Consider the following 12677-nt stretch of genomic DNA (forward strand, 5'->3'; position numbering starts at 1 on the left):
AGAAGGAATCTCGTTCGGCCACAGCGGAAGCCCAATTGCTATCCAACAGCCGCAACCATGAAGCAACTAGCCCCGTTGAAGTAGTATACTTGGCAGCTCTACCAGTTTGGCTGTCGTCCCTCATCGTAGATCTGGAAAATAGGCGGGCCCAGCCAGGTATTGGTCAGCTTGTGACAGTTGAACTGCATCTCGGCAACTTTCGCGATGCGAGGGATGCATTGGAAACAGATCGGAGAGCACACGCCACAATTCAACGTCTGGTGGATATTAAGGAGGAACCGGTTCGTAAGATGGAAAGTCACTTCTGTCTCGCAAAGCGCCTTTGGCTTCTCATCATGGCCAGTCATGATTGGTCATTCGGCTGATTGTTCTTGCAGGAGCCCTGTGGTTGCGTAGAGTGGTACGTACTGGAAGAAAGCTGGGCCGTGGACAGTTCTCGTTGGATAAATGCGTGGTTGCCGTGCCTCGTCATCGCCTCTTGGACCCCTGTCAAGCGGGTGGGGGGGCTCAAGCCTTACTGAGGTACAGGTACTTGCACCCAATTGTCGACCGAAGTGAATGTTGGAAAGTGTACTTGGATACCTCGTCGCTTTACTGGCAGAAATGGTGAACAAAGCACCTGACTCAGTAGTACCTGTCGTCGTCGTCATCACCGGTCGTCGTCGCCCACTGTTTGCTCGTCCAAGTCAGAACAGACTTGCATCCGACCGTTCAGCAAAGAGACTAGTAATTGTCCATGGCATACTGCCAAAGACTAAGTGCCTGGGTACCTAAATAGGATGTAAAATACTACGCCACCCCTTGCACGTTAGAGCTGTGGGTGCAAGGGGTACGATCATCCGAAGGCTGGGAGTCCTTGGGCCAAGCAACTATTAAGCCATTACATTTAGCTAGCTATCTAGTTATGCAGAGCCGTGGTCTGACCTATATGGATTCCGTGTAAGGACCTGTCGTCTTCTATGCCGCTCATCCCTCATCTTCATCTTCATACCCTCTGGTGGAGACTCGTAAAACAGGTGACCACGATCAAAGGGCGCATCCAGCATCAAGCCCTGGAGCGTTTTTACGCGAGAGACAGCTACGTAGCTTAAACCAGTCTGAAAGTCCCGACAGGAGAGATCTGTCACGATGACATCTTCAGTGATGCTCTGCGACTTGTGAACCGTAATGGCGTAGCATACGATCAGGGGAAACTGCGTGCGAGTGCAGAGAGTGCTTCCGATGAGGAAGTCCCTGTCTACTGGGAGAATCGGGACAATCTTTCTGCCATCAGCGGTGGTCAGGAACACAGGTCCACTGTACTTGTCAAACTCCATCATGATAACACAGGGAGGGTCTTGGACTGGGTCAGCCCCCGGTGCCCAGCCGATATCGTAAACGGTACCGCGAGCGCCGTTGCAGAGACCAACTGGCTGCCAAAGGTTAGATGTCAGCATCAGACGGGCGCCAATGCATATAGGGATCTGCTTCGCAAGGTTGCCCGCCTTGTCATCAGGCGCCGCAGCCGCGCCAAGGCCGACATTCTTAGCCTTGACCTGAATGACTGGCCGGCCGAGGCGGTCGAGGTGGTAGTGGTTATATTCGTTCACCCTATCTTTCGTGGCGTATACTCGCAAGGCGTTGGCGAACCTGGCGACCTCCAGATCATCTAGCTTCGCCTGTACTCGACCGGAAAGGAGTTTCCAGGACTCGACTGACAGTTGGAGGAGCCGCAATTCCTCGAGAGCTGTGCGAAACGCCTTCTGATCGTCGCCCCGTTGCCGTTGGACAACCTTCAAGAAGACTGATTTATCGAAGCGTCTATATGCGTTCCTGCCTTTGATCTCCACTCCCTGCACCTCTTTATCGTAATAGAGCGGCTTCTGTAGCACGGGTGGAAGCTGGAAGAAGTCGCCAACCAGAAGGATGTTAAGACTACCAAAGAACTCCTCATTCCTACTCGGGAACGCCTCGCGCAGGCGGTCATCGATCCAAGAAAGCTGTCGCAGTCCCAGCATGCTCTTCTCATCGATGATCAGGTAGTTGATGTCCTTCAGCTTCTTCTGGAGCTGGGCCATGTCAGTGGGCGAGAGGGGCTTGAAGTCCTTGTTGATTGGAAGGTGTAACAGGGAGTGCAAAGTAGTGCCCGATATCTGATTTCCCGCGACGCCAGTGGGCGCGGCACGCCAAACAGGTGTCCCTCTCCCGGCAGCAGCGGCTTGGAGGTGCGCGGAGAGCAAATTAATGAGGTATGACTTCCCGGTACCACCTCCACCATCCACATGGAGCAGCAACTGAGAGGGTTCCTGATTCAGGAAGTGGTCCATCACGGTATCGTATACTAAGCGCTGATCCCGGTTTAGGGAATCTCGAGCTTCCAAGGGCTGATGATCCACATCAAGGTCAAGGCGGTTTGCCGCCTTGCGTTGCTTCCAGTAGTCGCCCTTGAGAATACCGTCATCAGTATACCGTCCAACGTGAGGGGTCCAATCATAATTGATGTCGATGTCTCGGCGGCCGAGCATGTCGATATCCTCTTCCTCCAGCGGGCGGTCGGGAAGCATGCGGGCGAGTTCATGCCAGTCTTCATCCACAATGGGCTCTTCATGGACCTCAAGCTCAAATTCGTCGTCCTCAGCCCTCAATTCATTTGTATCTGGCTCCCCATAATGATCGTCCGCATGGGTGTCACGGTGCTGCTCTCTGCAAAACCTGTACGCAGCCGCGAAGGAATCGAACCGCTGCCCGCCCACGGTGAGCAACTCCTCTGGAGAGCGATGCGGATGAGCCATCATCAATTTAACACGGCAGAAGTCACCAAACTGGGGAGATGCCTCCACGGACCTGTATCGAGGAAAGTAAGACAGGACTCTCTTCTTCGCGTTGGCAGCGAGTCTCCTCCACGTCTTGAGATTATACGATTGCAGGTACTCGAGGTAAGTTGCATCCTCGTGCTGGTCATTTCTCTCGAGATACCTCCTGTAGCTGCCGACGGTCTCGTTGACATCTTCATCCACGCGATACGAACGTGCATGTTGCTCCAAAGGACGGCAGTCGACAGAGACCACCATCCGCGTGCCTTCCTGCAGAGGAATGTTAAGGAGAAGATGGGAAATCTCCTGCGCCGAGTAATCTCTCTCGGCAATCAGCTTATTCATCAGGCGAGAGGAGAAGGATAATAGCGGCTGAAGGTGTGCCGTGTGCGGCAAAACCTGGTCTGCAAGCTTACAGTAAGGCTCAGTCTTCTTCTCAGATTTGCTGCAATACTTGGCAGCGTACGTAATAACCGCCTGTAGGCTGGTGCAAGGAGATATGTCGATATTGGCTAGCCAGCCTAGTATAATGGCGGGATTGAAGTGATTCATGAGGTTGTCATTCCGCGCCGCCTCGAAGACATAGTACGACTTGCCTTCCTTCCTGATCACTGCGGCCAGCTCCCGCAAGGCACGAGGAAAGTCAAAACGACACTCCCGCTCTGGATTGGCCGCATTGGCCGCCTCGATATCTGCAGCAGCGCCTTCCATATCCCTCGCCAGATCAACGGTTCTCTTCCTTACGCGTAAGCAGTATGTGGTATTGCATCTGTGGCGCTGGCAGCGGTTGACGATTTGTGAGAGACGCAGGAATGTCAGTTCTGTACTCAGTGGATCTACGCTCAGGGGGTTACCCTCACCCTGGGGCATAGTCCTAGTCGGCTCAGGATTAATGGCAGTGATGTGGAATCCCCACGTGCGTGCAAAAACATCACGAGCGGCTTCATCCACCATGTCGACTCTTGGGCAATTCTCCATCCAGTACAGGCCATGGTTGTGCGGACTGCCACGCCCTTGCCATTCATACCGATCCCAGTAATCCGTAATGTTGAACTTCTTGCTTAACACGATATCTCGAAAGAAACAGTATCGGCGGTAGAAATGGAAAGCAGCAATGTGAGGATTCTGACGCAAAAGTTGGCGCGAGAGACCCATCCTCTCGGACTCGGACGCAGCCAGCCATTCATCATATCGGGGCATGTGCTGGTAGAGACTCCGCCAGTGTAAATCTGCCGGGCTGAATGTGATGAATGCACCAGGACATCCAAGGTTGTAGGCATAGGCCTCGAGGTCCTGCCTCTTCCTGTTCCAGAAGGGGCGCGTGCCGCGAATAGGTACCGCATGTCTTGTGATTGAGTTGATTAGCACCTGCGCCTCAGGGTCCTCGCTGTGCTCCAGTGCCTGAACAAGCTGCTCCCGTGTGAGCGGTTCATGACTACCATCGTGTTGCTTCACGAAGAATTTGGACCGTGCACGGGCCTGTGACCGCATCAGAGTATTGAAGGCGACGAAGCGGAAGGTCGGGTGGCGTGCAAAACGCCCGTCATGCCAGCGCATCGCGTGCTCGATGTAGTCCTTGTAGTCGATTGACCGTAGCCGAGGCTCAACAAAGTCGGCTCTCCCGTCAGGAAAGAGGCAGGGAAAAGCTAAGGAGAGTAGGGCATGAGAGCGATTGAACTCATTAATGGGTGTGCGCCGTATATTCGGAAGCTGCAGCTCGTGCTGCACCTGCTCCTGGAAGCTTGTGGAAAGCCTTGGTTCAGCTTCTGGTTCTCCGGCAAGAATAGACCGCAGAGCATCGAGCTCCGTGTCCTTGGCCAAAAGGTCCGGCACCGCAGCCTCGTCCTCCAGGTCCGGTTCTGCCTCCTCATCTTCCTCGGGTCCAACTTCGGCAGCCTCCACCTGGCTCTGGGGGATGTCGTCCAGGACATTGCCATCTTGAGGCAATTGACTCAGCCGCTCTTCGTCGATGACGATGCATCGATAGCCAGGATGATGGCGCCGGAGGTAGTTAAGCCATATGGCAACTGGCTGGCGGCGTACACGGAACTGGCGGGTGAATTGCCGGCTAAGGTTTGCATGGGACGACGTATTGGAAGGACGGAGTAATACAGTGTTCAACTCCCGCGGCAAAAGCGGGAGTTGGTTGTACACCAAGCCAACCTCGCGGAGAAAGTGAACAACATGTCCCCGATATTTGTACTGCTGGCCCCGCACAAGCATAATATTCACGTGGACGTGAACACGGCCTATTAAAGACTCTTCAGTAGGTGTAAGCTGAGGCAATTGAGTCGGTACGGAGCCAAAATCCAACTGGTTGTCCACAGAGAAGAAGTACGGCTCTTCAGGGCCGCGTTTATCATCCTTTCGACAGCAACGCGCACAAATGCCATCAGAATCGATCTTCATCTGGAACCAACGCTCTTGACATCGACCACAAAATTGCATTTGGTCATTGTCCAGCTTTGTCCAGAACTCACGGAGGATTGCTTTATCACGACAGGTCAAGGCGCAAGCGTCCAGGTCCCCATTCCACACCGGATCTTGTGCGTGAAATACGGCCGATTCTTCAGGTGGAATCATCACTGGACTCCGGTACCGTCGTGGCGGCCCCGACGATCGAGTTTGCCTTTGAGATTTTTTTGGCCGCCCTCCTGTACCAGGGGCAGGACCACGGCGAGCACGGCGACGAGGCCCTGACTTTCTGGAAGGCTGCCGCGAGCAATAGCGAAGAGGGCTTTCGTCCAAGGCATTGCTATTATCGTTCCCGTCTTCGTCCCCTAGATCGGAATCAGACTCTACCCCTAGGTGTTCGAGGTACTTCCGTGGTCGAGCAGGTGAAAGCAGCAAGTTGAAATAGTCCTCGACGTCAACATCAGATTCAGAGAACTGTCCCCTGTCATCCGCTTCCTTGGTCATTCCATCCCCATCTGGGAGCTCATTTGCCTGTAGTCGATCTTGACTCCCAGCTACGTTCCGTGGTTAGCTTGAACAAACTGCCGGGACCACAGCACAAGGATACCTTCTCCAGGACCATCAGAACCTTCAAAGACGCCGAGTTGAGAGATTGTGGGAGTTAGTGACACAGCCTCCCCTGCACGGCGTCGTGAACGATGGTCGCGCCGAATAGTGGCCTGCTTGGCCCTGGCGCCGGCCTTGGAGGCATCATCTTGCGAGTCCTTCCCGCCCTTGTGGAACCTAACAGCCAGGTAAGAGTAGTCCACACCAGTCGTGCTGCTTCGGACAGTAGATGGATCAGAATGTGAGGCGACAGGATCGGTCGAGGGCGGCACAGGCGGTGAGGGAGCTAGAGCCCGGAAGAGCCGCGAGCTCGCTTGGGTTGGTGGGATCGGCGTCCCCAGCACTATCTGCGGCTGGCTGCCTGGCTCTCCGAACAAACTCCTAGCTGTATGTTGTTGCCGTAGCTTCTCTGGCGATGTAGGTTGGGTTCCAGATCTCTGGTTAGGAGGCGATAGGCCAGCGTCTCTGTCGGTTCTTTTCGGGGCAGATCTCTCAGCTGAGGTAGGACGGACAGCCAGCTTTTTCAATGCAAGGACGGCACCTTTGGACCTGGCACGCTTGATCAGGTTAGGGAGGCATATATAGTATATCAATGGTGTCAGTTACCTCGGAATTGCGGTGGTCCCGGCATTCCAGACAGGTTGTAGTTGGATTGGCAGATTTCCTCCTGCTAACGAAATTACTTGGTGATTTTGTTCGGTCGCAAGACGGGCAATGGACTGCCAATTCAGATCTAGGACTAATATTACCCCTAGAATCATAATCCATACCCAACCATGCGGTACATCTGTTTCAATAATGGAAGAAAGGCTGCTGGCCAAGCAAACGAACAGATCGCTGGGCAAATTTAGCGATTGTAAACGATTGTAAACGATTGTAAACGATTGTAAACAGAGAAGTAAACAAAGAAGCACCGACAGACGGTGGCTGTCCTTTACCCACTTTTCTAGAGCCACCAACCAATCCAGCCTTCTTTCGCGATTTCCCATACAAAATTTGGACCAATAGAAACTTATTTGTCAAGCCTGCACCAAACCCTCATTATTCGGAAAACTTATGGATTAATGTAGAGTCAGCCTTCGGCTGAATTATGGCACTGCAACGACGCAAGCTTACTTAGTATGTACCTTGGTATATTTCGCTCCTGGAGCTGGCAGCTGGGTATGGATTCCAGTCAGAATTTGCTGTTTGATGAGTCTTCCAGGATCACGCACAGCTAAACTAAAGTTCCGTGCAAGATTTGATGTCGTGGGGGACGTCCGTGTGCGCGGCTCCGAAAGTATCGGTACTTCTATGGCCAATTCTCAACACTGCCAGCACCCATCTCGCCCAGCTCGTCTCCACATCGAGGCATTAAACCGCCTCTGATTGGCCGTGGCACACAAGCTGACGCGTAAACGCCTTTGATGGTCTCGACGAAGAAGAGACGGACGAAGACGCAAACCCGCCGCCCGAGACAACCCCCAGCGCCATCTTGAATCCATGTCGAAGTCAACTGGTCCATTTTCTTCCTCTTCTGCGCCCCTGGTCAGGCCTGTCCGCGGTCCCTTTGGCCTGCGAAGTGTTGCGTACCCATTCTCCATCCATCTATTGCCATTGCCATCCCCATCCGCTCCTCCCCCATCCAGTCCTCGCCTGGGTTGAACTTTCCTATCAGCGTCGCCACCTGACGGCTGCGAATTCAGACTATACACTCACTTCACAAGACTTCACGGCTGCATTGTCCCGGCGGACGCATAGTCGCATCACCGGCTTTGTATTGCATTCGATACATCGTTTAGTCTATCCGAATTGACTCGTTAGGGAATTCGCCGCAGCCGCGGGCATCTGCCGGTCCTTTCAGTGGTTCCAGGGTGGTTTATTACCAGTGGCGACTTGCGAGGCCTACGAATCCATTCAGCTTACGACAACGACCACGACCACGACCACGCCTACGCTTGCCTAGTTGCGACAACACTTCACCACCAACATCCCATTTCTAGCTGGCACATCGCATTTCGGACCTTCATATCCCACCTCGACCTGTGCTCGAACGTCCCGTTTCTCTACTACACGACACATAACTGCCTCAGCGACATCCTCATCGCCGACTTGACTGACGATATCCCCGAGTTGCAATTATTTCACTATGGAGGGTCGAGGTACCCCGTTCAACTCCAACCCGTCGTCCTCAGATGGCCAGTATGGGGAGGAGTGGGCACGCGATCTTCGCCTCAAGTTTGAGGGCCTTTTGAGGGACAAGCGCATGAATGACTTGCGCTCTTGCACTCGGAGTCATTCACCGCGACACCAATCCCCCGGCTTATCAGGCCGAGCCTCGAGTGCTAACCTGGCTGCCCATGCCTCGTTTGCCGACAATAGACCAGCAACTGCGCATGGCAGTGAGACTCCGTCAACACCCCCGTCGTACTCGTGTATCCGCCACCTTCCCAAAATCCCAACAGCACCAGCTGCAGGAGATCGAGACTCGCAGAAATTCCGAAACCTAATGATCAGCCTATCATTGACTCCGACAAAGTATGAGAATCCCGGTTTGTTGGATGAAGCTTTGCAGACTATTCCACTCGATCGAATCTACAGCGAAGCCGAAGAGGAATGCCAAGTCCTACAAGCTGAGGCAGAGAGTATGGGTGACGGTCGTCGACCGGAATGGGGATATCAGGATTGTGTAATTCGCGCACTTCTCCGGTATGCCAAGAATATCACATGTACCTGTTCCCTACTATGTCCAGTAAACTAATTTTGACATTCCAGATGGTTCAAGCGGTCGTTCTTCACCTGGGTGAACAATCCTCCTTGCCCAGTATGTCTGTCGCCAACTATTGCGCAGGGTATGACAGCCCCTACCCCCGAAGAAAGCGCTTGCGGTGCCCTTCGTGTAGAACTCTACAGATGCTCTGCTCAGAACTGCGGGGCCTATGAGCGATTCCCCCGCTATGGTGATGTGTGGCGACTACTTCAGACCCGACGAGGACGTGTTGGTGAATGGGCGAACTGCTTCAGCATGCTTTGCCGCGCCGTTGGTGGCAGAGTCAGATGGGTATGGAACGCCGAAGACCATGTGTGGACCGAAGTCTACTCAGAACACCAGCGGAGATGGGTTCATGTCGATGCGTGTGAGGAGGCTTGGGATAGCCCTCGTCTTTACACTGAAGGATGGGGCAAGAAGATGTCGTACTGCATTGCCTTCTCCATCGACGGAGCGACCGACGTAACGCGACGATATGTACGAAACAATGAATCAGCTGCGGAGCGCAACCGTTGCCCCGAGGAGGTCATGCTTTACATCACTCAAGAGATCAAGAACATTCGGCGAAGTAACATGAACAAGGATGAACGGTTTCGTCTCGAGAAGGAAGACCAGCGGGAGGACGAGGAACTTCGCGGCTACGTAGTGGCATCTATTGCCCAGGCCGTTACCGATCTCGTTCCTGGCGCCTCGAGCTCATCATCAGCAAGCACTGGCCGCATCGTGCCCAGTCATGGACAAGACGTCAAGGTCCCTGCCGAGCAGCTCGTGCAGCAAACCGGCAGCGCTGCTTGGTTAATGGCTCAGCAGCAAGCACGAAATCAACAATTTCAACCCCCTCGTGACCCTCGACAGCAGTAAGACTCAAAAATGATACCATACTCCCTGCAGCAATACCCGTTTCTGCGCGTCTTTTGATCGGTCTTCCTGCCAGCTCGTATGTGCAAGGCGACCAATATATTACTACCGGAGACGATCGGTTGCCACGAACTTTTGACGAATACATCAACGATCTCTTACACGGCCACACCTACGTCGGCCACACGGCACTGAAGCTATCTGATGACCTAAACCATGTGGATGAGTCTCGACGATATCTCGCCCTTAATTTTAACTACTATTTTTTCTTCCCTCGGCTAATTCACCTCCAAATGCACACAAGCACATACGCAAAATATGCCCACAACATAGACTTGGCATATCTCTTTTCCTAACGTCGTCCTGAAACCCCGCCGTATTGTCACATATTTTCGCCATACTCGAGTATGAGCGGTCGACAAGTCACGACGGCCTGTACCTTTAGTTGAACAAATGACGTTTCATCGCAGTGTTTCCTTTCTTAAAGTTCCTTTTGTCCTTGGATACATTTAGGGGTGGCGAATGGACGGCGCATCTCGGACGGGAAAAGGCAGTTGTCTCTCCCGTGGATATTTGATTTGAAATTAAGCTATTCGCCACCCCCCGGCGTTTTTTTTTGGTGCGATTATATTATTTCCATGTCTGGGGACAAGATGGACATGAGGGCAAAGAGATGGGATGAAGGAGAACCTGAGACTGATTAGGTTCAATGGGAAATGGAATTTTGTGATTTACTGCATAGCAATAGATGGCGAATACAAAAAGCGCTCAATCTAACATGTCCTGCATTCCTGGCTCCGTGTGTTCTTGTCTAATTTCACAGGCGCATGGTTATAACCTGCCACGCTTTTCCACGCTGCAGGACATGATTTTGCACTTGAAGATGGGCAATTATATCCTCGCCTGGAGGATGTGTTGTAGGTTGGTTGAACCTTGAAAGGATTTCCGTCATTTGTAGGAAGGCGGTGTGGTGTGGGTTGGCAGGATCGCCCACTTGGGACGTGGCTTGAGGCATCTGGAGTACACTACGGAGTAGGTAGGGGAAAGGGCCCAGATTGACAGCTTCAATTGTGCATGTTTAGCGTTGCGAGAGCTAATACTTGCGAGCTCGTCTTTCCTTTGGGTCCCTGTCAAAAGAGCTACAGTTTGACTTCTCGCAAGAGTCCGAAGTCGCTTCACATACCAGTTTTATTCATTTTTAGTAAAGGCAACGCAAATTCCATCTACGCGTTGCGGTCCCTACGCGTTGTGGCAACTTTGTTTTCTTTTACGAGCGCTCTGCGTCCACGCGTAAAGGCTCAGTCTGTGCGTGCCGTCGTCAGAAACCACATCATCCGTCTCTGCCATCTTGATCCCACTTGAAATAAAAGGGCGCCATATTCTTGGAGAGCGAGCAAAAAAAGACAGGAAGCCCGTGATGAATCAGGCAGTGTTGAAGAACAGGCCCGACGCGGGCTCAAGTCAACAGTGTCCAATCGACCTAACATGCGACGAGCCTGCCGCACCATCGCCCAAGAGAATGCGCCCTATGAATAGACCGACTTCGACTCCTCACGCTCCTCAGTCTTCGTCAACGCCCAGACGGAAGAGAAAAGCTCCAGGGGATGGCTCGTCACCACCCACAGAGAAACGACTGCGAGCACACCGTTCCCATCCGCCACATGCATTCCACAACGTGCATGACCGCGCACTCAGCCAGCGGTTTTATGTCCTCCAACGAACTCCTTGCGGAACAGAGGAGTGTCCTGAGGAAATATTCAAGATGACGGGCTCCACCGGCAACATATATACCGTTCATATTAAGCAGCAGCCCACCTGTGACTGCCCCCATGCTTTGCAAGGGAATCAGTGCAAACACGTCATTTATGTACGGGTTGAAGCAGTCAACTGTTTGTTTTTGTTTTTGTTTTGGGATACTGTTTCACGGCATGGCTGACTATTTCCCAGATTCTTTCCAGGGTGCTCCACGCCCCGTACGAACTTGTCTATCAGCTCGCGCTCCTGAGCGGCGAGCTGCGGTCCATCTTTGCAAAGGCGCCGTCGCGCAGCCCTGAAAAGGAATCTGAGAGCGGGAAGCGCAAAGATGTCGAGGGCGAGTGCCCCATTTGCTTCTGTGCCTTTGACACCCAGAGCCCCGAGTCAATCGTCTGGTGTAAGGCAGCGTGTGGACAAAACATCCATCAGGTTTGCTTCCAGATGTGGGCCAAGACCAAGACAGGAGACGTGACTTGCCCTTTTTGCCGCGGCAAGTGGGAAACTGATTCTGAATTGGTTCCAAACCTGGTAACGGACAGAGGCGTGTCGAGCGAAGGATATGTCAACGTTGCTGATCAACTTGGCATCAACCCCAATAGAGGCATGCAGCTGCATATGCTTTTCGGTTCCTCATCACATGCATTGTAAGCTTGTTACTGACCACTGATCGTTTTGCCTCAGACCACAGCTCCTACTACTCGGGCTGGAATCAGTACGGGTATGGAAGGAGGAGCAGAGCCCCTTGGTATGAAAGAATTGACGACTATGCTCTTGATCGTTACTACGGCTACGATGACGAGGAAGACGATGATGAGGAGGAATATGACGAAGATTAAATGATATGCGAACAAGTAAGGCAGGAGGAATAATACGTGTGTGTGTGTGTGTGTGTGTGTGTGTGCAAAAGTGCAAAAGGGGGCTAGAGGATGATATGTCGGCGATATTCTATACGATCAAACAAGCGAATGGGATCGTACCCAGAGGGTAATAAGAGTATACACAACGAAATAGAGAGAGGCTTCTCATGGTCATGCAGGCCCTCTTGCCGTCGTCATATGATGATCGTGGTTAAGCCCGTGGGGATTCTCGGGGCGGACTCTGCAAGTGATTAGCTTGTGTCCATCAAATCCATTGAGGTTGTGAATGTGGCGGCAAATCGGGTGCGCAGCCCTGAACATCGATACGTGTTTCCTACGTATAGTCCAGGCTGTATTTGCCGTCTTGAGAAGTGAAGAATGATGTTGGCCAAGATAGCTGTGTTCGTGCATCCCGCAAAAGGTGCAATTACAACACTAGCAATCTTGAAATCCACTGCAAGTCCATCTTCAGCTTATGCCACCCTCTCTTTTGTGTTACGAGAGCTGATGAAGCAACGCAAAAGTTCAAGCGAAACGTCAACATGTGCAGCGTGCCCATCATCCTACGTCTATTCTTCACCGTTGTTTCGGCCTTTGGTAACTAGAGACATGGTAAACATGTCGGTATGTACGTTCATCCCTTGA

At 52.6% G+C, this 12677-nt stretch overlaps 2 protein-coding genes across 3 annotated transcripts; both read left to right on the forward strand.

Moving 5' to 3' along the window:
* The first annotated feature begins 7297 nt into the window (after window positions 1-7297).
* Window positions 7298-10363, forward strand: png1_1 (Protein png1). The gene is made up of 2 exons (XM_007813692.2): window positions 7298-8501; window positions 8568-10363. The coding sequence occupies exons 1-2, from the start codon at window positions 7942-7944 to the stop codon at window positions 9421-9423; spliced, it is 1416 nt and encodes a 471-aa protein (XP_007811883.1). The 5' UTR covers window positions 7298-7941; the 3' UTR covers window positions 9424-10363.
* Window positions 10364-10477: 114 nt separating this feature from the next.
* On the forward strand, window positions 10478-12210 carry J3458_002249 (uncharacterized protein). 2 transcript variants are annotated; one of them, XM_007813691.2, is made up of 3 exons: window positions 10478-11287; window positions 11368-11776; window positions 11857-12210. In XM_007813691.2, exons 1-3 carry the CDS (start codon window positions 10838-10840, stop codon window positions 12009-12011), a joined length of 1014 nt encoding a protein of 337 aa, XP_007811882.1. In that variant the 5' UTR covers window positions 10478-10837; the 3' UTR covers window positions 12012-12210. The 2 variants fall into 2 exon arrangements, with proteins under 2 accessions (XP_007811882.1, XP_065979095.1); XM_066117203.1 differs by having other exon boundaries at window positions 11368-12210.
* The last annotated feature ends 467 nt before the right edge of the window (window positions 12211-12677 follow it).

Source organism: Metarhizium acridum (assembly GCF_019434415.1).
Source record: "Metarhizium acridum strain ARSEF 324 chromosome Unknown scaffold_1, whole genome shotgun sequence".
In the NCBI taxonomy this organism is placed as follows: domain Eukaryota; kingdom Fungi; phylum Ascomycota; class Sordariomycetes; order Hypocreales; family Clavicipitaceae; genus Metarhizium; species Metarhizium acridum.

What these genes read in the sequence shown, in the direction of transcription:
- png1_1 (XM_007813692.2), top strand. Translation starts at nt 7,942, where the DNA reads ATGGAGGGTCGAGGTACCCCGTTCAACTCCAACCCGTCGTCCTCAGAT. An exon ending in GTAATTCGCGCACTTCTCCG is followed by an intron (nt 8,502 to 8,567) that starts GTATGCCAAGAA and finishes TTGACATTCCAG; the next exon opens with ATGGTTCAAGCGGTCGTTCT.
- J3458_002249 (XM_007813691.2), top strand. Translation starts at nt 10,838, where the DNA reads ATGAATCAGGCAGTGTTGAAGAACAGGCCCGACGCGGGCTCAAGTCAA. An exon ending in AGTGCAAACACGTCATTTAT is followed by an intron (nt 11,288 to 11,367) that starts GTACGGGTTGAA and finishes ACTATTTCCCAG; the next exon opens with ATTCTTTCCAGGGTGCTCCA. An exon ending in TGGCATCAACCCCAATAGAG is followed by an intron (nt 11,777 to 11,856) that starts GCATGCAGCTGC and finishes GTTTTGCCTCAG; the next exon opens with ACCACAGCTCCTACTACTCG.